Source organism: Tiliqua scincoides, chromosome 5 (genome assembly GCF_035046505.1).
Source record: "Tiliqua scincoides isolate rTilSci1 chromosome 5, rTilSci1.hap2, whole genome shotgun sequence".
NCBI classification, from domain to species: domain Eukaryota; kingdom Metazoa; phylum Chordata; class Lepidosauria; order Squamata; family Scincidae; genus Tiliqua; species Tiliqua scincoides.
This window is the reverse complement of record NC_089825.1, coordinates 28,654,333-28,679,713: the sequence shown is the minus strand read 5'-3', so window position 1 is coordinate 28,679,713 and position 25,381 is coordinate 28,654,333. Positions and strand designations below refer to the sequence as shown.

At 44.6% G+C, this 25,381-nt stretch overlaps 1 protein-coding gene across 1 annotated transcript; it reads right to left on the bottom strand.

Moving 5' to 3' along the window:
- Positions 1 to 1,827: 1,827 nt before the first annotated feature.
- SDHAF3 (succinate dehydrogenase complex assembly factor 3) lies at positions 1,828 to 25,381 on the bottom strand. Its single transcript, XM_066628489.1, has 3 exons — positions 25,274 to 25,381; positions 23,290 to 23,551; positions 1,828 to 2,125 (listed from the first exon to the last, which is right to left on the bottom strand). Exons 2-3 carry the CDS (start codon positions 23,470 to 23,472, stop codon positions 1,922 to 1,924), a joined length of 387 nt encoding a protein of 128 aa, XP_066484586.1. The 5' UTR covers positions 23,473 to 23,551; positions 25,274 to 25,381; the 3' UTR covers positions 1,828 to 1,921.

Below are 25,381 nucleotides of genomic sequence, written 5' to 3'. Positions count from 1 at the left end.
CCCTGTCATAGGGGTGGCAGCATGTGGGCCAGCCTTTGCTGTAGTTGCGCCACAATTATGAAATTACCTATTGGGGAAATTAAGAATTACCTGTCCCTTATGGCTTTTTGGAGAGGGTTCAAAACATTTTGCTTTTGCCTGGCACTTGGGTGATGGGTTGATGCCTGCCCTCTGTGCCTCCTTTCTGGACCCCAATAGTGGTCCCCCCATAGTTTTACAGTTTTCATCAATGATTTTACTCATTGTTTATATGCACTGTACATTTTATTACAGAACTTTGCAAGCCGCCTTGGGCATTTGCTTCAGCAAAGGAAAGGTGGGAAATAAATAAATGCATTTTTCCTTTTACATACTAGTGCTGAAAAGTATAGTAACACGTTGGATGGTACCTGTGTTCCAACATAGCTTTCCCGCTACATAATCATCAGCAGTTCATGTAACCGGCACTTTGGTTTGAAGTTTTGCAGCAAAACCAAGCCAGGTTCTAAGGCAACGAGAGCCAAAGGAACAAACTCCTCCATGTCACTATTCCCCCCACACCAACAGAAAACACCCATAAACCAACAGTCTCCTAGACAACAAGCTTTTGAGAGAACAGATCAGGTGAGAGCACACGCTCAGAAGATGGGGGGGGCGAGGGTTGTGTGGGTAGATGGTTGACATAAGGAGACAAACAGCCCAGTCATATTCCCCACCACATTACAGCATACAGCTCCATCAAAGGAACATGTACTGCATGCTATGGTGTGGAGGGCAATTATCTCCTGGTAAGCTGCCCAATCATCTTTGGGTCTCCACATACTTTCACCAGCCATTTTGCTAGCACAAGTCCAGGGAGAGCTAGGAAACATATTGTGTTGGAAAGTGGGAGATACGACTTGACAGAAAAAGTCATGGCTACCAGATTCATCCCCTCCCACCCTTGATATGCATCCAGTTCCTCCCTCTCTCCACCCTGTTACTCCCACTGTCCTCCTTGTCCACAAACCACTTCCCCCCACACCAGCCTAATTGCCCTGGCACTGTCCAGGGTCTGTGGTGGCAGGGATCTGCCGCCGTAACCACCTGGCAGCAGCGGCCTCAAATGGACTGGGGGCAGCACGATCTTCATACCTTTGCAGGGCCTTTTATACCAGTGGGAAGCGAGTGCTGCTGGTGTAAAGAGCCCATAGGATTGGGCCAAAAGTCATAAAAGTGGAAGCATTCATCTTCACACCCACCCCTGGAGGACACACTCACACATTACCCTGAAAGGAATTTCATGCATTCATGTGTGTTAATAAAATGAATCATGTCTCCCATCGTCTGTATCATGTTATTGCAGAATTCACAATGAGACACAATCAATAAATAAGGAGGCTCAAAAGCATCATTTATCCCTGGTCCACTGACAATAGAGACCTATGCGAGGGCTGGTTAGGAGCCCAACACCCAAGAAGGAATGCAAAGAACATTGGCTGGTATGATCATGACTCTTTGTAAGTCAAAAAGAAAACTGATGAAGGGATTCATCAGAACCTTCAGGTCTTGAAAAGTGGTATTTACCCTTTATAAATGGCATTTTTTACTCCATGCAACCAAATCTGCATATAAAAGGCACATTCTTTACTGAGTCCCCAAATCCAATCTTAGCACAAGGCCTTCCATTTTAATCTTCACCCACAGATGTGCAAATTTTAACATAGCCAAAATCTTCAGAACTAACAAGTGTTCCGCTGTTCTACATACTAGCGTAGGCCGTAATTACTGTGATACAAATGGGACCATATCTATTTCCAGATATTCACCGTGCACATCCCTGGAGGTTGAAATGAAACAGAAAGGATGTACATCAGCACCATTTATTCTTCAGACTGACACACTCTTCAAGCTTGGAGCAAAAGGAAGCACCATCAAAACAAGAGGCACTCAATACAATACGCTAGCTTTGGGGTTTGGGGTCATCCAAAACATCAAACTGTCTCTTGGGCTTGGTAGCTTCTTGCATGAGTTCCAGTAGCTGTCCAAGCTGCTCATCTCGAAGGGCGTCAAGTTTCTCCTCTGGGAGGTGGGATCCAAGGGGAGGCCTGCTGGTTGAGTTTGGCATGTTTTGGTTCGTTTGCTGCCCCAGCATCATTGCATAGCTCTAACAGGGCGGGGAAAAAAGATGTCCATGAATAAAAAAGCAAGCAAGATTTCCTCTGTATACCTCCAAATCCAATGTACTGACATCTTGTGTATCTTGCTTTAGCAGTTAATAATAAACTTATTACATATGTAGAATCATAATTGGTGCGCAATTGGGTGCCAATGATATTGTCCCGCCCTCAGCTGCTGCAGCCTGATTTGCCACCAAGCCTAGGAGGGCTGGTCGGATGGTTTGCTTTGTGACCAGCTCATTCCGGCAGGGGACAGCATTTAACGGTATTATTGAACATACATGATACTGCAATGCTAGCTATAGCATGACAACTTTATTCCTGTTCATTGCTGTGGCAACTATGAATCATGGATAAAAATTTGGGTCTGTTGCTTATTTTGACAGCTCATTCCTTCAACATTTTGGTAAGAATGTGCTTAGTATTGCAACCAAAATCCAAGTACAACCGCAGTATAGAGGGCCAGAATTTTAAGAATACATTCATCCAATAACTTGTGTAACCATATGCTTAGTTGGTATCTTATAAAGATAAATGTGTTTAAGACATTTGTCCCTGGTAATTTTATTATAATTATCCTGTAATAATGATTTTCTTATTCTGTCACCCAATTACATACCTTGAAATAAATGAGCTTTGAAGCAGTCTTCTTAAACAAAGCTGGTGCTCAGCAATCTTGAAAACTAAGCATCTGCCTTGCAGTTTTAACAGTCCATTTTGAAAATCTAACCGAGGCACTACAAATCATTACTGGCCTCACAGTTTAACTTGCTGTCCTAAACTTTGTTTTCACTTTTGCGATGACAGCAACTTCACGGCAACCTACACTCCATAACCAATTTAAAACAACACATCAAAGGATCACATGAAACACTTAAGTAGATCAAATTATAGGATCTATTAGGAAAGTTAATTTGAACTGACAGCTATTTTGCATTTCAATTTGAACTCATGTACCCAGTCCCCAGTAGCAATTTATCATCAGGTTATTTCAAGCTGCCTTTGTTAGTGACAGGAATGTGCTAAACATCATGTCATGGGTCTTTGGCACAGGATGCAATGATGTTCAGTGAACTTCTGCTTCTTGCTGCTGAAATTGTCTTGTAAGATGCAGCCCACGTCCCACTGAAGTCTCCTGCTGATTGACAACAAACAAGGATTCTACTACAAGCCCATTTGTTATAGCTCTGCTGGGAAGATTTGCTGGGCATCTTGATGGGAGTCTCATCACATTAAGATGGGGTTTATCAAACCTTGTCACAGGAAGCAATTGCTTGAGAGATCCTAAGCATCATCAGTCAACATAACATGGCAAGTATGTGATGGCGGGGACATGTGTCTCATAAACAAAGACTGACAATCACACACACACACACACACACACACACACACACACACACATATTATGGAAGCAATCGGAGAACAAAGACATTGCCTTCCTTACGCTATTACCCATGTGCTTTTGTGGAGGTCTGTGTCACATTTTGAGACGCAGAAACTTACCAAGAGCCAGACCAGAGAAATGATCCATGAGTCTGCCCCCGAGACAACATGCGTTGCAATATCACAGGTGACTAGTGCGGACACTGAAAATATCATGCACTGAAGTGATCACAGAAGAATAGCAATTTCAAAGGCAAGATATGCAAACAGGGACCTGCAGTAATAAGGAAGGATGTGCTCTCAATCCACTGCATGCCCACATACTCAGTTGGTGGAGGAGGTGGACAAAGGAAGAGATGCGTCCTTGCTGCTGTTTGCTCTTCACCTTACCTTTGCACTCCCCCACCTGAAATGCAACATCAATAGCCCCTGCTGCCATCCACTTCACAGATCTGCCAAGCAGACAGCCCCTTGGTCGTTTTGGCTACTGTTGCACCCAGAAATGCCCCAGGGGATTCAGGCTGTTATCTGCACTTTACTTTAACAGCAAGGCAGGAAGTACCACCACCAAAATGAGGCTTTAAATTTTTATGCTATGGTTATATCCAGAGGTGTAACTTGGATGGAGCTTGAGGGGTGCCTACACTGGGCACTACACCAAGGGCAAGGGGGGGCGCAAACCTGCTGAGGCCATCCAAGATGGCAGGTGCAGCAAGGTCATATCCCCCACTGCCACTTTTAACTGTTTCCTCAAACACTTAGAAGCAGTCCTGCCACCACCACCACCTCTAAGTTGCTGCTGCTTCGAGGTGGCAACAGGGGTGCGGTCTTGCTTCTAGCCACCCAGGAGCAGTGGGAAGCAAAATTAAGAACATAAGAACATCCTACTGGATCAGGCCATAGGCCCATCTAGTCCAGCTTCCTGTATCTCACAGCGGCCCACCAAATGCCCCAGGGAGCACACCAGATAACAAGAAACCTCATCCTGGTGCCCTCCCTTGCATCTGGCCTTCTGACATAGCCCATTTCTAAAATCAGGAGGTTGCACATACACATCATGGCTTGTACCCCTTAGTGGATTTTTCCTCCAGAAACTTGTCCAATCCCCTTTTGCCATCACCTATAAGCAGCTGTCTTCCTGCCACCCCATTTCACTTCCTGCCGCCCCATTCCTTCCAAAGAAGGAGGCACCAAGAGAAGCTAGAAGAGTCTAGAAGATAGTTTAGTCGCCATCTGAAAGTAGCCGCTGACTCGATTGCTTTCCAACAGCGAAGCACACCAAAAAATTAAGTGATTGGCTGCTTACTGAGAAGTAAATCTGTGGCGATGTTATTGGGTCATCACCAATTGCTTCCACATCTGCATGCTGGGAGACACACACATCTGCACACTATGTGACACCTGCCCCAGGTGTGATTTGCATCCATTACATCTCTGGTTAACCCTATTCCAGAAATCCCTGGGGGCATTTCATGCTCTTCCACTCCATCAACTATGGGAACTATGCAGGCTGCGGGCAAGAACAAGCAAGAGAGCTGGAGAGGCTAAAGCAGAGAAGAGTTGTGGAAAATTCATAAGGGGACCCTTGACAAACCGCCCTTGATGAGCTCCCTCCTACCTGGGTGGACCTCAAGGGCATTGTTCTGTCATCACCACACAAAGGCTACAGGCAGGGATATCTCAAAGATCAGCAGTGGGCTTCAGAGTGTCCTGGGAAGCTGTCAAAAGATGTTAGCCCCTGACGATGGCCCTGTAACTAACCAGCACTAATTAGAAGCCTAACAAGATGGAAGCATTAAGTGCTCCCCTAAGTCCTATTGTGTCACCTTACAGAGGGTAGATTTCCTCAAGTAGTATTCCTTTTTTCAAAATGAGCATTAAATTTTGCAGCCACAAAGTGATGGGAATGGAACAATCCATTTATTAGAATTTCAGGGTTTCATTTCCTATTGGGACCACCGAGTTCCCAATACAACCATATGAAGCTGCTTTAGACAGATCATTTATCTAGACCTAATCTGGTTGGCAGAGGCTCTCCAGGGTGTTATGCAGAAGTCTTCCCCATCACCTGCTATAACCTTCTTTAAGGGTGAGATACTGAAGCCTTAGTGTGCAGAGCATTGAACGATGGTTCCTCCGTCCTGTGATTCCCACCAGTGGGCTACAGGAAAAAAAAAAAAAGCTCTCTGGTGGGGCAAAAGTTGTCAAAATCCATCCACAGAGTCAGGGGGAGAAAACACTTGTGGAATTCCACTCCAAAAAAAAAGTCCCCAAACCTTCCTGATTTTCAAGCAGCTCCAGTCCCTTTCACGGTATCCAGTACTTGTACAAAGACTGCTGGTAGAAGGGTTGCAAATCAGGAATCCTGCTTTCAGTCCTTATTCCACTGAAGTCAGTACTAACAATCTTGAATGGCTTCAAAGAAATATACTGTAGTTCTTCTCCTTCCGTACCCACAAAGTAAATTAAGCACCTGTGAAACTCCTGGGTTATACAGCAAGCACAGCATGTATGTTGGCTAGAATTTTCAAAGGAACCAAAGGGAACCAGGTGCTCCCAGTTCATTGGAGAAGAACATGAATCTGGTACCAGATTAATTTGGAGCACATTTTAAAAATTCAATTGACAGAAAAACCTCTGCAGTTCAAAGATATTTGGGTGTTTGAAAAGCATCCTTTCCTCATTCTGACTATTTCAAAGGGTGCCATGGGATGTCTCTGGAGGCCTCTTCTTCCCAGTTCTCCTGAGCATTGCCATCTTGGATTGCATGAGAAGCCACTGAGAAAGAAGGGCACCGTGACCACAGTAAGTTTGGGAACTGATGCCAGGATGCACTGCTTGTTTAGGGGGATGTCCCTTAGGCGCTTCCTTTGTTTGTGTCTTTTTCCAAAATGGTGTTAGTTGTATTCATTGCATAGTCAAATATCACTGACAATTCACTGCATAATACTTTAAGATGCTATCATAGAGATGTAATGACTAGGTAGTCTCCACAAGATCAGCCATTCTGCTAGCTGCAGAAACAGCTTAGGGAGATGCCACGTGATCATAACATAAACTATCAGAATGCCACGAGAGACCCTTCATCACAGAATCCACAATATGGATTCCTTTGGTGGAAAGCAGGAGACTTTAACCGTCTTCGAACACATGAAAGTCAAGCAAATGATCAAAAACATCATGAGAGAAGCGATCATAAGGTGACCTTCACTGTCTGTAATCATAAGGTGACCTTTACTGTCAGTGGGTCAGGACCCACTGGTGGGTTGCGACCTGATTTTGGGTGGGTCGCCAAAGAGTAATGGAAAGATCTGATAACTAATTTCCTCAAACCCTGAGGCTATTCAAAAATCAGATACTGTAGTTGCTAATTACCCTGCAAAGAGCTTCAGATCCTGCATTTTGCAAGCATGTGTAAATATAGGGAGATAAATGTCTAAGGGTCTTTTTTCTGGTTATTATTACTTATTTAAAAAAAACAAAACATTATTTCTTTCTAGAGTTCCTTTTTCTAAAATCTGGTAAACCTAGGTGGGTCCCAAGAGAGTGTCATTTTAAAACAGTGGGTCCTTGTGTAAAAAGTTTGGGAACGACTGGTCTAGGTGAGCTTTCACTGCACTTTGGATCCAAGCAGTATAAATCATTTGGGCAGAACTAGTTGAATAGACTGGAGTGGCATTTATAGAGGTTCCTCTTGGTCAAAGCAAAGGAATAAAAGAAAGCCATTACCTTGCCTCCCAGCATGGGGACAAGGCAAAGAAAGATTGCTGAAGTTTAATACAAACTGATATGGGCAAGGGAACAGAACAGGGGTCCTGGACTGCTGAATTCAATGCTGGAGTAGACAGCTGCTGTTAAGACAGGTGCCACTCCAATTCCCATGCACTTAAAATCTTGAATATTTATTGCTGGTAGTATACGGAAAGTAAAACCTAGCCCCCATAATGATGACACTATATGAGGCCGTTTAGAAAAGATTAAAAGTAATGCAAATGTCTGATTCATTTCTATTCATTTCATTTCTATTCATCCACCTTTCAATAACAAGTTAAACCACTTTTGAAGGAATCCTTTCAAAATCCCCTTTCAGCTCTTTGCAGAGATCAAACTGGGTGTCCGAAGCTCCTTCCTTGAAAAGGACACATGGCACTTGGGTAATCATAAATAATGAAGAACCTTCTTAGGAATAGAGCTGGAACTTCCATTTCAGCCTCTGCTACCATAGCAACATTTTCTTCCTTGCGCAATAATGTGTTTTGTACCTCTGTGGCCTTGAATTAAGAGAAGTTCTGCATGACAAGAGGTGCTTATGAGTTTTGTTGCACACAGAAGGGTGAGCACCTATGGCTTGCCAAAGATTGCTGCTACAAGAGGAGAGAGACAAGCAGGCAGGCAGCCTGCATGCTAGGGGAAGGAGACTAAGGGCGTAATCCTACCCTGCGTTGGAACAGGCAAGCCAAGAGGCTTGCGCCGTATCCAGTGCAGGATAGGGGCCCAAGGCGGCTCAACCAGAGGCAAGGGGAAACGATTCCCCTTACCTCTAGGTAAAGCATACTGGCCTCTATGGGTCTCCTCGGACTTGAGTCACTTCCTGAGGTGGCACAAGTCCATGGAGAGCAACTGGTAGACCACTGTGCAAAACAGGGTGCTGAACTAGATAAGTCTTTGGCCAGATCCAGCAGGGCTCTTCTTATCAAGGGAAAAATGATATGCTATTCCAGAGAATGTCTTTTATTACTGTACATAAAAACCGCTGTGCATAAAACCACAAAAATATAATTGATTTTGCTACTGCATTTCACATGTAAAAATTGTTCTCCCCTGAACAGCAAAAGAGTAATCAACATGCTATTTCACTGCTCTCCTAGGGACATGGTTAGTACTATTGCTCTCAAAATTACCTCCTTACTTCCAGTTTGTAAGGAAAGAGTTTCTGCTTAAGCACTATCTAGATGGAAATATAAACTATACACACATACACAGAGTAATTTTAGTGCAAAGAAGACCCCTGTACACTGATGGATCTGGCAGGCACAGCAAAGCAGCTACTCTCTGGAAGCCTTTAATTAATAAGTGGAATATGCTAATCAGGACAAGGTCCTGCCCACTCCAACTAAACATAGCAGATTTGAAACAATGTTGGACAGAGTTGAGTCAAAGCAGAAAACAACCAAACCCAATTTTAAGAGCTTTTTCACACTGCAATTAAATCTATTATACACTTATCGGCTTTCCATGAGTTTCCTAATTAAGCTCGCCTGTAGCTCTTTCGGTTATTCATTGAGCTAATGGATTCCTCTAATATTTTACCTCTGTGGGAGAAAGATCCAGATCACATTTTGCTGCTGCAGGCGCTGTTTCTATCAGTGACATCTGCAAAAAATCCCCCCTGCTAATTGTGCATTCACATCTACAGTGTTATGTGCTTCAACTGTCATTATTTACCAGGGATCTATCCCTATTTTTGCTTTTGTACAAATGTCATTATTGACCACTTGAATTGCTAGGATGATCAGTCTTCAGATTCAGTTCCCTCCCTGGCATCTCTCAGTTAAAACTTGAAGCAGATGCCTCTTGTACCTAATGTAAATGCATACACAGTCAGTTCTCTTTACATGCAAATTTGCTAATCTGTGAGGGGCACAATTGCTACCTACCTCTCCTTATCCATGCTTTTGTTCTCCTTATCGGATACCTTCCAAAAACCTTCTGGAGGCTGCTGGGGCCTTCAGAATGGCACCAGTGACCAGTGCAGACTCCTTTAAAATGGCAGGCGGAACCTTCTGCCGGTCATTTTAAAGGGGACTGTGCTGATTGTGGGCGCCATTCTGAAGATCCCTGCAGCCTTTGGGAGGTCTCTCCAGCCCTATGGAGCTTACTTGGATTTCTGCCAGCTATTTAGCTGTCGCTAATCTGAGCAGCCCTATGTAATGTGGGAAGGGGGTTAGGAATTTGCAAAGGCCTGCTCTAGCGATCCCATCCCCTCCCAGGCCTAATCGTACCCACATTCTGCTCTCCCCCCACTCAGAAAACCCACTTTCTGCCTCTGATTCATCGTCCTGCCGTCCCTCAGCCAATCGGTACAAGCCTTACCTCCACCTGTGACCCTAGATGTGAATGCAGTTTTGGTGGGCTGATGCAAGACTTTCTGCTGGCACTGCCTATACTAGTCACAAATGTGCTTTATGACACATTTGTGACACTCTGCCAGCAGAGCAGCTGCTGTGCCAGTGGATCGGTAAGTCTGGATTGCACTCTGAATATTTAGCATTTGTATGGCGCTTTTGGAGAGGGCAAAACATTTCACATGTATTATCTTGATGCAATCCTTGCAGCAACCTTGTTAAGTAAGCAAGGATTATCCCCATGTTGCAGCTGTGGAAGCTGAGAGGTGAGATGCAAATCAGGAAAGTCCTGATTTGCAGCTCAGTCTCTTAGCCTCTATAGACTACAACAGCTCTCAGTGAAGAGCAGGCAACTGCAGCCCAAAGAAATATAAGAGTGTATTGGGAGAGGAGGGGGCTCCAAGAAATAATCACTGGTATGGGAATAGGGAGTTTGCAAGCATGACCCTATTTTCCACCTGGGAATTGTTGGAAAGCACAATGCATACGTGTACATGGATGCTTGCATTCACACAAACAGCATTGGAAAGGTGGCCCATAACGTTTTTGTATGCAAGAGTGGACCCACTCTTTCAAGGTGGGTGATTTAAGGTGATCAAGGTGATTTAAGGTGATCAAGGTGATTTAAATAAAGTGATTAACTGGTCGTTTTTCATGGTGGTATAAATCATGATTTGTACCCATCACTGTTTTCCATTCTGAAATTCCAGCATTTCCTAAACAACCAGGCATGCTACCTAGTTGATGTGACAAAGAAAACCTTTTTGATCAGCCAGTTCAAGCTGCTGTGTCATGCCTGAATTCACAGATCCCTGACAAACTATACCCAGGGGCCATGATTCTGCCTCAGTGGGGCTCTGCATCATATTAAAGGGAGCTATTCCATCTCAAGACGCTGCTGCACCATAGAGATAGGGCTGAATTTATCAGTTTATAAAGTGGAGCTTCTCTTAAGCAGATCTCTCATTTTCGCACAGCCAAACCCAGAAGCAGAGCATGAATTAATGACTCCAACCACGATGTTGAGCTACATTCACTCCCCTTGAGAAAAAATGCCCTATGTACCAAATGTCAAACTCATAATTGATTGATTGATTGATCTAAATATTAATATAATGATCTAAATATTATCTAATAATAATCTAATAAAATATTTCTATCTGCTTGTTTTTCTTTTTAAAAAGGAACTCCAGCCTATCAAATATACTAAAATGCCATCCAACACAATGCCAACCTATTTCAAAATACTGAGAGAAAACTTTCTGAATTCTCTATTCAATTAAATCTTCCTTATTATTACCTGGCAGACGTCCACCAAGGGAACAATTAAGGTTTTGAATCCTTATTTCTTTTTCTAGCTTAATAAGAAAATGATTTTACTTTTAAAATAATTCTCTAGTCCTTTGTGGGAAAAGATACATACTAAACTGAGAGTCTTTCGAAAAGGAATACAATCTCAAACCATGTCATTAAATAAAATTCCCCTGAAATATAAACTTAGGGCAACTGCTAAAACGAAAATCAATTCAGTTAAGTTCAACAAAGAAAATACAGGCCTCCTGGGTATCCATTGGGGACGTGTTCCTGCCCTCCCATGGATACCAGTGTCATGAGAAATGAGGTTTTGGGAATGTGGCTCTGACTATGGCTCATAGGGTATTTTAGGAGCATAAAGGTGGGGCCTCAGTATCCGCGGGGGATCCAATCTCTGACCCCCCCCCGTGGATACCAAAAATCACGGATAAGCAAATTCACGATTTTCTGCCCCTTAAACCCTCCAAAGTGGAATGGAGCTGTGCTCTGGTTGCCTCAGGAGGGCTCTCTGAAGCTCCAGAGCTCACATCCACCCATGGCCTCCTTGTACTTCAGAATGGCCCATAGGGCAGAAAAAATACGACCTCAGGGAACCAGGAGTGACTTTTTAATGTCTTTTGAAGCATTCTGAGGAAACCAGAAGTTGCATTTTTTTTGGCCCTAAGGGCCATTCTGGATCCCACAGAGGCTGCTGGCAGACACGGTCGGCCTCTGCGAGCTTCAGAAAGCCCTCCAGAGATGACCGGAGCACAACTCTGGTCACCTGCGGAGGGTTCACATGGGCTGAGTCTGGCCCAATGTGGGTCTGGGGTCCTGTGTTGAACCAGATCTTCGGTTGTAAAATCAGCAGAAAAACAGGTTCCACCTGTAGTTAGTAGGGCTCCTCCTAGCGATTAAGTCATGACTTCTAGAAAAGAAAGAACAGTTTTTTCCCATTTAAGGGAATTGGTTTTGTATGGGGATAAGGTGCAGCTTTGTCCACGTTTTGTGCAATACCTTTCATTAGGAAAGGCATTGAGAACAAAACAGCTAATATTATAATGCCGTTGTACAAATCTATGGTAAGGCCACACCTGGAGTATTGTGTCCAGTTCTGGTCGCTGCATCTCAAAAAAGACATAGCGGAAATGGAAAAGGTGCAAAAGAGAGCGACTAAGATGATTACGGGGCTGGGGCACCTTCCTTATGAGGAAAGGCTACGGCGTTTGGGCCTCTTCAGCCTAGAAAAGAGACGCCTGAGGGGGGACATGATTGAGACATACAAAATTATGCAGGGGATGGACAAAGTGGATAGGGAGATGCTCTTTACACTCTCACGTAACACCAGAACCAGGGGACATCCACTAAAATTGAGTGTTGGGAGAGTTAGAACAGACAAAAGAAAATATTTCTTTACTAAGCGTGTGGTTGGTCTGTGGAACTCTTTGCCACAGGATGTGGTGATGGCGACTGGCCTGGATGCCTTTAAAAGGAGATTGGACAAGTTTCTGGAGGAAAAGTCCATTACAGGGTACAAGCCATGATGTGTATGCGCAACCTCCTGATTTTAGAAATGGGTTATGTCAGAATGCCAGATGCAAGGGAGGGCACCAGGATGAGGTCTCTTGTTATCTGGTGTGCTCCCTGGGGCATTTGGTGGGCCGCTGTGAGATACAGGAAGCTGGACTAGATGGGCCTATGGCCTGATCTAGTGGGGCTGTTCTTATGTCACATTCTTTTGATCTGGGTAGGCTATAAGAATGGACTTTTGAGAGTCAGTGGAAAGTGATTGGGAAGATTTCCAATGCCCTGCTGGAGCCCCAAATTCCCTTGAAAACTGAACCTTGCATACTTCTTAAGATGCTCTCATTTCAGTGGAACAGTCAAGAGTGATTCTGCCTGTAATAGCCTTGCTCCAAGACCTCCTTTTTGCTGGTAATGGCTCTTCTTGGGGCAACTCCTGTCAAAAGCAGGACAGCAGAGGAGGCAGTTCAGAAGAGGTATCTCATTAAAGCTTTTAGATCTGCACTTCAGTTCCGTGGAGAGCACCGCCCTAATCTGAAGATAGCTACATATCAGTGACAGCTCCTGGGATCTTGCTAGTGCAAGAGAGAGAGAAAATAAATTGAAGCGTACTGAACGGACAAAGAAAGTGTAGATCTTCACTGATCTCGCCACTGTCTAAGAAAGACTATTGTTAATAGCCACTATTTTCCAAAGCCACTTGCATATTAATAAGAATCTTCCGTAGGCCCAAGAATCAAAACATTTTTGGAAACATGTCAGGGGTGAAGGATTTTGGCAATATTTCCATTTTAAAATCCATACTAGGTAACCTTGTCTGAGATCACCGTCTTTGGATTTTAAAACAAATCACCAGAATTTTGATGTGGTTTGTACAACCATGTCCCAAAGTTTAGAGCATTTAGTTCAAATTATTTCTTTTGCTTCAGCCTCGGCAAAAAATAGTTTTTAATCTTTCTTTCTTCAGAATTACTAAAAACTACTGCACTGTGTCTTCCACCAGGGAGAAAGGACAGTTGGTCCTATCAGGGACAGTCTGAAAACTAAAACTGGTTCAAAATGTGGTTGCCAGGATGTTGGTGGGAATGGGGTGATTTGCGTATGGTATAGCAATTCTTCACCATGGGGCAGGCAGAGCGTCACTCAAGAGTTACCAGTAGTTCCAACAGTGATTTAAAGTCACTCCTATTCTGTCTGCCCATCCAACCCTACTTTGGTTTGAATGGCTTTCTCATGCCCTTCCTGGCTCCGGCAAACCCAAGCTCAAACCACAACCCAGACTTGTCTGGCTCATGAGTGGGATACTGGGCAGAGTACACTACCCAGTGTACATTAGTTCAGTGGTTCCCAACTTTCGTTTGGGATGCTACCCCCTTAAGGAGGGTAGTGACCAGACCAGGGGCCCACAGATGCCGTTAGTGTGGCATGTTTGGGTCTCACTGCTGCCAACACCACTGACAAACATGGGTATGAAAAAATACCCATGTATTTTTACTTCTCTATGTTCAGCGAAACCCAGAATCCATAAAATATTAATGGCACCTACGGGTCCCTGGTAGGGTTGCTATGCTCCTTACGGGGGTAGCACCCCAAAACGCAAATGCGTATGCCTGCCCTGGGGGGTCATGACCCCCAGGTTGGGAAACACTGGTTTCGTTGGTTGAGGTGTGTGTGTGTGTGTGTTTACAAAATCAAACATGTAAATTGAGGCACAAGCTGCCATTTTGCATCTGGCCCCTCCTCCCCAAGCTATCATTTGGTAACATGCGTCACCATTCGGTAACGTGGTCCACCTTCCCAAGCATTTCACACTGGTGACCCTGGCAAAAAAAGAAAGTAACTCCCAAAAGACACAAGTCTACCTGTCCCTGCTCTAGGAAACAGCACTGATGCAAGCCAAGTACGTCGTCAGGCTGTGCTGAGGAATGTTGACAGTGTGGCAGTTCTTCCTTAAGACATGGGTTACTGGTAAGATTAGTCCATCTGTCTCCCCAGGCCCTGCACAGTCTACTATCCCTTGAATGTTTCATGAACTGCAGCCATCGCAGCTTCCGGATAGCTTGAGGAGCACTGACTGTGGTCCCAGGAAACCACTTTAACAGAACACAAATGCTTAGCAAATTAAAAGTGCCTTCCATATTAAATTATAAACTGTGTGCATTGCATTTACCTCCACATCAATGAATTAGACAATACAAAACCTTAACACACAGTCAATTTAAATCAAATCACAGGTTTTCTTCCATAAACAGAAGCCCAACTCAGAATAAATTCAAATTAAAGAGACTCATTTCACAGAACCAGCTTAGATCTGTCTGTAAAAGGCATAGTCAATAATGATGCTGGTTATTGCTAGGACAGGTGCTAGGCTATTTTGTCCCCTAGGAAAGGCTAACTAAATATAGAAGTTTTTCTTAGGTTTTATAATGAATAAGACTTTATTATGAATTCCATTATAAGTGCTTTATTATGAAGCACTATTGGGGTTACCTTAAAATAAAAAATATGAATTGCCAGTTGCATTTTTTTCATGGGTTAAAAAAAACTAATCTGTATAAAACTGTGCCCCTTAAAGGTCAGTACTGCACCTTTCTGAGATCTGTTCCCTAGGCAGCTGCATAGTTGGCAAAAAGATTGCACCAGCCCTGGCTACAGCTGAATGGCAGAGCACCTGCTTCATGTATAGAAGGTCCCAGATTCAATCCCTGAACTCCAGAACTATGGGAAAGTTCCCTGCCTGCAAGACTGGAGAACCACCATCAGCCAGAGTAGTCAACACCATGTGGATGGTTAACTGAACTTATTTCAGCAGACACAGAACCTTCTTGGTGGTAGTTCCCAGAATGTGGGATTCCTTACCAGATGAATTCCAATCAGCTCCATCCCTGGATACTTTTCAAGGGGGCTTGAAAACACTTTTATTTCAAATGGCTCTTGGTTTTGGTAGGGTGGGGCATATGGAAGGGGCTGTTTGGCTTTTTTTATCTGCTGTTACCTGCTGTTTGCCTGATGGGTTCACATTTTAATTTGCTGTTTTTAAGTCACTGTGGCTTTACGTATTGTGTTTATGAATGCTTTAATCTTGCTGCAATCTGCTTTGAGTGCCAGGCTTGTAGCGCGGGGAAAGGTGGTTTAGAAATGAATGAATGAATGAATGGTCTGACTCAGTACAAGGCCAGTTTTTACATTCCTGGAAGAGAGACCTAGGAAGTGAAAATCATCCACAGAAAAAGGAGCCAGAAATCAACACAGGCACTATCGGCGGGCTCTAATTCATACATACTTCATTGTATAAAACCTGCAACACTCCAACATCTAAGGGAAACAATTGAAGAGATGTGTGGAACCAGCCCAGAATGCATGTTGGCAGATGTCTGCAGATCCCTTAGTCAACAATGTCGGTAGTGTACAGATGCTACTTGGGAACATTTTGAGCACTTGGTCCAATCAACCAATCAATTAATTAATTGGGTCAAGCAACTGCTTCTATGTACACCATAAGAGGTATATGTGTGAATTACCACATTATACAGGTTGAATATGAAATTCTTATGAGAAATTCTCATGAGAAATTCTTCCTGTTGCTATGAAATTGAATATGAAATTCTTGAATATGAATTCTTGAATATGAAATTCTTATAAGAAATTCTCATGAGAAATTCTTCCTCTTGCTCTTTTACATGTTACCCATATGGGTATCTGCTGGCTTCTGACATTTTTCAACAATGCCTGTACAGGTGTACGCCACAGAGCAGAGAACAGAGCTTACAGCCTGTACCTGCACAATGTACATGGGAATGAGCACGAGTACCTTCTAGTGTTCACACTACAGCAAACACTACACAAGTGCTCCTTGTATTCACACTTCCTTTGATCACGCTTCACAAGTGCTTGTTCTGCAATCGTGCTGCCAGTTTGGCTGGCTCCACACTTTGCTGCTTTCTGCACTTAAAAAAAAAAGGATTGGACAAAAATGTCTGGATTTCTGAATAGTCCAGATTTCAGATATCCGGATGTGAGATAATCTACCTGTAGCATATGTGTGAATTACAGCATAATAAATTTGACACTATAAAGCGTGCATACATTTTCTTGGAACTTTCTTTCCTTGTATACTGGACAGCACCCTCCTTCAGTACTGGATACTAAGAACTGCAACTGAATGTACTAACTATGACAATGACATCATAACCATGCATTTTCACAACATCGGAGGACATTTCATAATGAGATGCCTTTTTAAAAAAACTGCCCAGAGTTGCACGTCTTAAGATAAACAAAGGAAAAGAACAGACACTGAGAATATTGACTCTCCAAAAGTCTCATAAAAGCAGAGGGCCGGGCTAGGGATGGAAGAACTCAGATTCAAATCTCCTTCTCTTGGCCATGAAACTTACAGGTATCTTTGGGGTACCCAAACTATTGCCTGTGGGCTGCATCTGACCCCCAACACATTTTGACTGTGCCTTTTCTTTTCCCATTTCTGAGAAAGTTTTGTGGTGCAGTAGCCAAGTGTCTGGTGGTGCCTCAGGTTCTTATTGCAGTGACACCAACTAATCCTGCTATGCCGCAGATCATGGTCATATGTCAGCTGCAGCAGTTCCCAGGACTGGTCATGACCACATTTGCACTGGTGTGATGCAGAAACACATCCTGGCGTAGAGATTTGGTGCCATCATGTGGCAAACTCACAAACTGCAATTGTATATAACCAGAGAGAGCAAACACCAAGATGGTATTTTAAAGCCTAATGCAGTGCTTCTCAAAATTTTTAGCACTGGGACCCACTTTTTCGAAAGGTCAATGTGTCGGGACACACCGGAAGTAGTGTCATTAATCTGGAAGTGATGTCATGGTCAGAAATGACATATTCAAGCAGGAAAATTTTTTAACACCACCCCCCAATATGACAAAATCAAATTCCCCAAACATCCCCAAGGCTGCAATCCTATCCACACTTACCTGGGAGTAAGCTCCGTTGACTACCATTGTTCAAAGCATATCTATAGTACCCTGTTAAAAGTAAGATCTGTCACATTTCCCCAAATGCAGTCACATACCATGGTAGCATCAAGTCTAATGTATAAAAAATAAAATACACATTGAAATGAATGAGGACCCACCTGAAATTGGCTTGGAACTCACCTAGTGGGTCCCAACTCACAGTTTGAGAAATACTGGCCTAATAGTTTTGTTACACAGAACTCTTCACATACAATTTTCCTTATTCACCATTTCTGAAAGACTATTTATGCGAGTTTGAGCCAAGTAATCTGCATGATCACACATAACTATACACTTCCTAACTATACACCTAACTATACACCTAACTATACATTTCCTAAAGGGAAATGCTGCTTAAAAACAAGGGCCCATTTTATGCATTAATGTGCTCGAAGAGCAGTAGGGTCAGATTATAAGAGAACCAATGTTTTCATTATATGCAGAAAGGATGAAATGCAAAGTCTTTGTCCTATATAGCCAGCTGAGAAGTACCTGTTTGATACTCAAGGACTCCAATGGAGGAAAGAGTGTTTTGAAGGGGAGAGGAGGAAGTTCACATAAGCATAGATGTGAAGGTTAAATGACTAACATACTTCTCATTCTTAAGAAATAAGAAAGAGTGCTTTGAAAGGAAAATTACATGAGCACAGATGTGAAGGATAAATGACTAACAGCCCAAACCTATCCAATCCCCCTCCATGCGCCAATGTAGCAGGGTCAGTGCAGGCCATGCTGAATCCTATGGGGAAAGTTGGAAGGTTGGAGATCTTCTCAAGATAACGGGACATTTGCCCCCTTGCCCCCGGGAAAGACCGGATGCTGTAATGGGTCTACTTGGGCCTGAGCTAATGCAAGTCTGAGTGGATCCATGTACAAGAACCTGGTCTAGAAGAGGGATAGGATATGATGTGCATGGCGGCCACCCCCCTCTCGGAACCAATTTGTCTACCCCTCCGTTGTCACCACCCTCCTCCTCCCCCGTTACACCTCCTCTCCCACCCTGTTCCGCCTCCACGCTGCTCAGCGGAGAACTCACCTTCCATGCCACATGCTGCTTCTTCTGCTGGCATGTGCAAAAGCACCGTAAAGCACTCCATGACACCCTGTGAGTAAGGAGGGCCAGTGGAAAGGCTTGCGCCACCCTGCGCTTGATCCAAATAGAGTGCCCAATGGAGCAGGTAAGCTCTCATTGAGCAGCACAGGGGCGGGAGGAGGGTATAATGGGGAAGGAGGAGGGGTGGATCAGGCTCAGGAAGGGGCAGGATCATCATTATCAGCACACATCATATTCTATTCCGCTTCTCAGGCTTGAAAACTCAGTATGAAGCTCATCAGACTTGCAGCAGCAATTTTGCTGGCACTGATCCAAGCAGCCCCATTGTGCAGGCTAGGGTTTTACCCAGAGTAAAGGGACAAAGATCCCCTTACCTCAAGGACACATCCAGCCTGCTCCTTCTCAGCACTGGATACAGCACAGGTTCAGTGGCCCCGCAGCTCCGGTGCCAGTTAGGATTGGGCTGCGAGTCTGTATGTTTGTGTCTGTCTCCCTCTCACACCCCCAACTAACAAGGATCATTCCAAATCTCAACAACCCAAATGTTTACCCTAAGGAAAAGATTTTGGAGCAAATGCAATTGCCCATCAAACATATTCATGGATCCTTAACCTTGATGTCAGATCTACTTTAGCCAAATGGTTACTGAAGTTCCTGAATTCCAGAACTGATAACTTGAAGTGAGCAGTTGCAGCATAATGGTTAAGATGTACCTATGTGAAATCTCAGAACAGGGCCCTCCAGACTGCAGGCCAGATCCAGTACCCTTCAAAAACCCTGCCCCGCATGACTGGTGCTTACTGTTCTGCAGGGAAGGCTTGACAAAGTGTCTCCATTCGCCCCCAATCATCATCATGTCCAGCCACTTCTGCCTGGAAATCTGGGCGCAAAGCCTGCTGGGGCGTCGGAGACCAGAACTGGCTGGACCAGACAACGACTGAGGGCAAACGGAGGTGCTTTGTCAAGGCTCCCCCACAAAACGTTAAGCGCCACCCGAGCCAAGGAAGCCTTTGCGGGCGCACAGTGGTCTCCACTTTGGAGACCACTGCTCCAGAGCAGTGATTCCCAAACTGGTGGATCACAACCCACCAGTCAGGGAAGCACTTAGCTCTGGCCCTTTAAGGAACAGGGGGAAGGCAGCAATGTGACCCCCAAGAATCATGCTGCTGCTGGGGGGGGGGGTTCACTTTAGTGACTACTGGCCTTCTGGGAGGGGGGATGTGTGGGTTCCCAAAGCCTCCAAAATAGTAAAAAAAAAATCTTGATTGAAAGCCACTTCCTGTTCTCCACTGAAAATTGGAAGTGTCTTCCAATGGTTTTTTTTTTTTTTTGCTATTACAGAGACATGGGGAGCCCTACAGAGGCATCCTGCATCCCAGGGAGGCTGGCAGTCACTAAGGTAAGGTGAAACCCCCCCCCCACACAGAAATGAGATCCTGGGGACAGTGTTGCTGCCATAGCCCCTCCTACAGTGCTACACACTTACAGTGCTCCCAACTCCCTTGCAGGAGTTTGGGACATACTGCTCTAGAGAGCTTCTGTCAGTCAGTGTTGACAATGCTGAGCTAGAGGGACTGACTCTGTATAAGGCAGCTTCCTATGCAGAAATGAATCGAGCAATATGAAGATCTTTAACAGTCAGCAAAGGTACTTAAACTGATTTGACTTTAAATGATTCAATTTCTACTAACATAAAAGTCTGCCCCATTTACGAAATGTGTACTGCGGTATAAGTCTACCCATCTCACAGATAGGGAGCATTAAACATTAGCTTAATTATTATTACAAGTTCCTAAACAATAAAATCCTTATTGAATGGTTTTTTAAATGGTTGGGTTAAATGGCATCACTATTCAGGCAGTGCTCCTGCGATCAATCCGTTTATACCAATACACTTTACTTAAGGAGCACCCTTTATTTTAAAAGTTCACATTTGTTACATTGAAAAGCACATGTTAATTTGGATTCGGATCTCCCTGAAGAGCACTAGTTTCTCATAAACAAAGCACGCTTTATATGTACACCTCCCTCCAGCATCAACACTACCCTGCTGTTTTCAAGACAAGAGCCATCCATTTGAGAGGAATATACAAGAATAAGCACATAATGAGACGCTCTGCTTTCTGTTACTTTAGTAATCTAGCAGACATGTAAAGATTGGAGCCATCAATTTTATTCATGGCCAGCTACTTCAAAAGCAAAAACAAAAAAATTCAGACAGCACGCAGGAGAATTCAACCCAATAAGAGTTCCCCAGTCAACCATTCTGTTCGTTCCCAACACAGACAGTGAAACACCAAACTCATACTTCAGTAGCCAATTACATGTGGATTGAAACTACATACTGAGCATATAGAGAGAGGCTGTGGCTAAGTGGTTGAGCTTATACTTTGCATGCAGAAGGTCCCATATCCAATCCCCAGCATCTTGCCAGGTAGGACTGGGGAAGACCTATGTCTAAAACCCTAGAGAGCCCATCAGTGATGACAACACAGGCGGGCCCCGGTATCTGCAGGGTATGCATTCCTCTCCCCTGCAGATACCAGAAACAGTGGATAAGGGGACCCCTATCTCTGCAGCCCCCCACAGTCCATTACCTTTGTTTGTAACAGTCATGTGAAATGGCTCTTTATGATTTAAACCCATTTTTGCCCGGCCCACAGGTGTATACATTTGGTCCTTGTTGCATTTATGCAACGTTGGGCAGAAATGGCGTAAGCAAGCCAGCCAGCAGGCACACAGCCTCTTGCAATTACTGTATGCCTCATGCTTTAACAAACAAGCAAGCAGGCAAGCTAGAAGGGACAGTGAATGTTAACATCCTGTTCCTGCTTCCTTTTAACGTTCACTGTCCCTTCTAGCCTGCCTATCTGTAAAAGCAAGAGGCATACAGTAATTGCAAGAGGCTGTGTGCCTGCTTTCTCTGGTTTTCAACTGACTGCATTTTGCACAATTCCACTAACATGCTGTGATGGGAGAGAGTACTAACTTTTTTCCCTATAGTTATATACTAGTACTATGGAAAAATCATCGCTTATCTGTGTGAATCAGCCTTTGTTAAATGAAGCCACATGTAAATGCACAACTTCTGTAAAGACTTGAAAAAGAATGACCTTGAAAGAGCAGGAAAGTCAAACTATACCCATGCAAGACCAGAGAGATCTATGCTGCCCCAAAGCAGAAAAAAGTATTGAGCTTGAAGTTAAAATCACACTGCATCCATGAATTCCCTTGTAGATCCTGGGCAAATTAACGCATTTTTGCCCAGCCCAAAGGGGCACACATTTGGTCCCTGTTGCGTATATGCAACATTGGGCAGAAATGGCTTAACAGGAACTTTTTCATAGAGGAGTTGTAGAAATGTATAAGGACTGTAAATCTAGTGTAGTGCAAAGGCTAAGAACTAAACTGAAACTCATGTTTTTCCTAGTCTGAATCTTGCCTAGAGTATTTAAGCTATGTAAGGAGCCTGCGCTGGTGCACAGACCCCTTCTTGTGCTGCATGGCATCACAACTGTGTCACAACACAACACTGTGTCCAGTTGTGCAGCTTAGCGGAAATGCTGCTCACAACATGGCCTTTGGCAAATCACTCCCTTCCAGTCTCAGTTTCCTCACTGCAATATGGGGATAATAATCCTTTTGGACTTACAGGGTTTTTGTTGGCATACCCAGATAATTAATGCAAAGCTCTCTGAGTGTTTATAAGTGTTCCTCACCCTTCACACTTAAGTGCAAGTGAAATATTATTCTTAAAAATGAAACTATTATTCTCAAAGAAAATGCCAGCAGATACAAGGCACATATCTAACTTTAGATATAGGCTGACGGGTTCTGAGCTGTCTGTGACAGATCAGGAGAGAGATCTTGGGGTGGTGGTGGCAAGGTCGATGAAAGAGTCGACCTAATGTGCTGCGGCAGTGAAAAAGGCCAATTCTATGCTTGGGATCATTAGGAAAGGTATTAAGAACAAAATGGCTAATATTATAATGCCGTTGTACAAATCTATGGTAAGGCCACACCTGGAGTATTGTGTCCAGTTCTGGTCGCCGCATCTCAAAAAAGACATAGTGGAAATGGAAAAGGTGCAAAAGAGAGCGACTAAGATGATTACAGGGCTGGGGCACCTTCCTTATGAGGAAAGGCTACGGCATTTAGGCCTCTTCAGCCTAGAAAAGAGACGCCTGAGGGGGGACATGACAGAGACATACAAAATTATGCAGGGGATGGACGGTGGATAGGGAGATGCTCTTTACACTCTGACATAACACCAGAACCAGGGGACATCCACTAAAATTGAGTGTTGGGAGAGTTAGAACAGACAAAAGAAAATATTTCATTACTCAGCATGTGGTTGGCCTGTGGAACTCTTTGCCACAGGATGTGGTGATGGCGACTGGCCTGGATGCCTTTAAAAGGGGATTGGACAAGTTTCTGGAGGAAAAATCCATTACAGGATACAAGCCATGATGTGTATGCGCAACCTCCTGATTTTAGAAATGGGTTATGTCAGAATGCCAGATGCAAGGGAGGGCACTAGGATGAGGTCTCTTGTTATCTGGTGTGCTCCCTGAGGCATTTGGTGGGCCGCTGTGAGATACAGGAAGCTGGACTAGATGGGCCTATGGCCTGATCCAGTGGGGCTGTTCTTATGATCTCTAACGTGTACCAGAAAGAACAAGCAATGAGATATAAACTCACAGACTCAAACAATATAAAGCTGAAGTTAAGTAACATGCAGAGCAAGAGGTCCTGTTAAAACACTTGCCTCCCATTCCTGTAAAAAGCACTGGGCCTCTTCCCGGTCAACAGATCTGTGCCTCTTGAATTCCTCTTTCACATACTGGTCTCCCAGGGCCTTCAGCTCCAGCGGCAATCCTCGGTGCAACTGCAGAATCTTCCGATACAAGGCTCTTACCCGGGACACATGACAACTTACGCTGGCCGGCATAATCCCCAAGAAGTCAGACTTCTGTCCTCTGGTCTATACAGAGTGATAGGAGCAAATGGCTACTCCCTCACCATTAGCACTGGGGAAACAATTTCAACATTGGATGTCAGGCTTGAGAGTTTAGATTATTTTACATGTTTATTTGATTTCCATATTTCCTCCCCCCCTTCTTGTGGATCCTCAAGGCAACTAATGAGAAAACAATCATAAAAATACATATAAATAAACATTATTATTACAAATTAAATGACCAGGAAGGGAAGCAGCAAACCAAGAAACAAATCCTCATCAAAGGACCAATCTGAGAGTCCATTGCCAATCATGCCAAAATTATGATGAGATTAACCGTAGTTCAGTATGACATGGGAAACAGCCAAGTATTCTGAATAGTACCAAAAAGTTCTGGCCTTTTGTATTGCAACTAGCAAAGGGATACAGAATACAGCTTTAGCTTAGCTAAACACCACTGCACCACTAGGGATGAAAGTAGTAGAGGTCTGGGGGTGGTGCAGTGGTGTTTCACCTGGGGGGGGTGCAGGTGAATGGGGCTGTATTGGAGACATTCATTCCTTCCATATATAAAAGCTCTGAAAGCGACACAGCATCTGTGCATATGGGGTAAACTGGAGTTCCAGGAAAAACAATGGTCCTGCAGCAAACTGAGCCAGAGATGGTTCCCATCCAGCAGCAGACGAGAGGTTGTCTCTTGGTGGCAACCAGACTTCTATACTAACCACAGAAGCTGCAGAGAGGCAGGAAATAGAAAGAGGTGAACCTATGAAGCTGCCTGATTGGGAATCAGTCCACCAAGTCTACACTGCCAGGCATTCGCTTTCCAGAGTTTCAGAGAGGGATTAGAAAGGACCCAGGGTGGATCCAAGGAGGGGCCACGGTTGTGTAACCCCCAACTGCTGCTAGTGGGGAAGGACACCCACCCAGATGGGGAGCAGCCCAAGCACAGCTAGGAGCCCAAGTCTATCTACCTGGAAGAGGCAGAATGGGAGCCCAGGTCTACCGGGCACATAGATCTGGGTTGTAAGCCCGGGCAGGAGCCCAGATCTACCCACCCAACAAACCTTGGCCAAGGAGGCTAAATTCAACTAGGAGCCCAGGTCTACCCGGCAGGTATATCTGGGCTCCAAGTCTGGGCGGGAGTCCAGGTCTACCTGCACAGCAAACCTTGGCCAAAGAGGCCACAAGTTCAACTTGGAGTCCAGGTCTACCCACATAGATTGACCTATGGCTCTGTAGTTACTGTGGCTCATGGCTGCCTCCAACACAAACACTGGATTCGCCCCGACAGGACCGCCAAAGGTTCCAGATTCAAGGGGCTACGCACCAAATTCAACAGCCTAGCTCAGAAGAGCAGGGTCTACTGCAGGGGGCGGTATTATTCCAGATCGACAGCCCAATCCTATGCATGTCTACTCAGAAGTTCCATTATAGTCAATGGGACTTACTCCCAGCTAAGTGTGGATAGGATTGCAGCCTGAGAGCCCAAGCCCATGCGTGTCTACTCAGACGTAAGTCCAATTATAGTCAATGCAGCTTACTCTTAGGTAAGTGTGGATAGAACTGCAGCCTGAGAGCCCATGCAAGTCTACTCAGAAGTAAGTCCCATTAGAGTCAATGGGACTTACTTCCAAGTAAGTGTGGCTAGACTTGCAGCCTAAGTATCAGACCAGAGGCGCCTTTGGGGTCCCAGAGGGGAAAGGGAGGCGCTGCGCCAGCCAGGGAGGCTCATCTGAGTTGGGGCTCAGCCTGGAGAAGAAGAGGGGGACTCGGGACACTCGCTGGTTACCGGCCGGGTGGAGACGACTTTCCAAGGGCGAGGAAAGCAGGAGCAGCCGCGGGCAGGCTGGGAGCCGGAGCGCAGAGGCCGAGGCACCGAGGGCGGTACGCGCGCCTT

Coding starts and splice junctions, on each gene's coding strand:
- SDHAF3 (XM_066628489.1), bottom strand. CDS start 23,472: ATGCCGGCCAGCGTAAGTTGTCATGTGTCCCGGGTAAGAGCCTTGTAT. Junction 2,126..23,289: donor GCTTTTTACAGGAATGGGAG/GCAAGTGTTTTA, acceptor CCGCCCTGTTAG/AGCTATGCAATGATGCTGGG.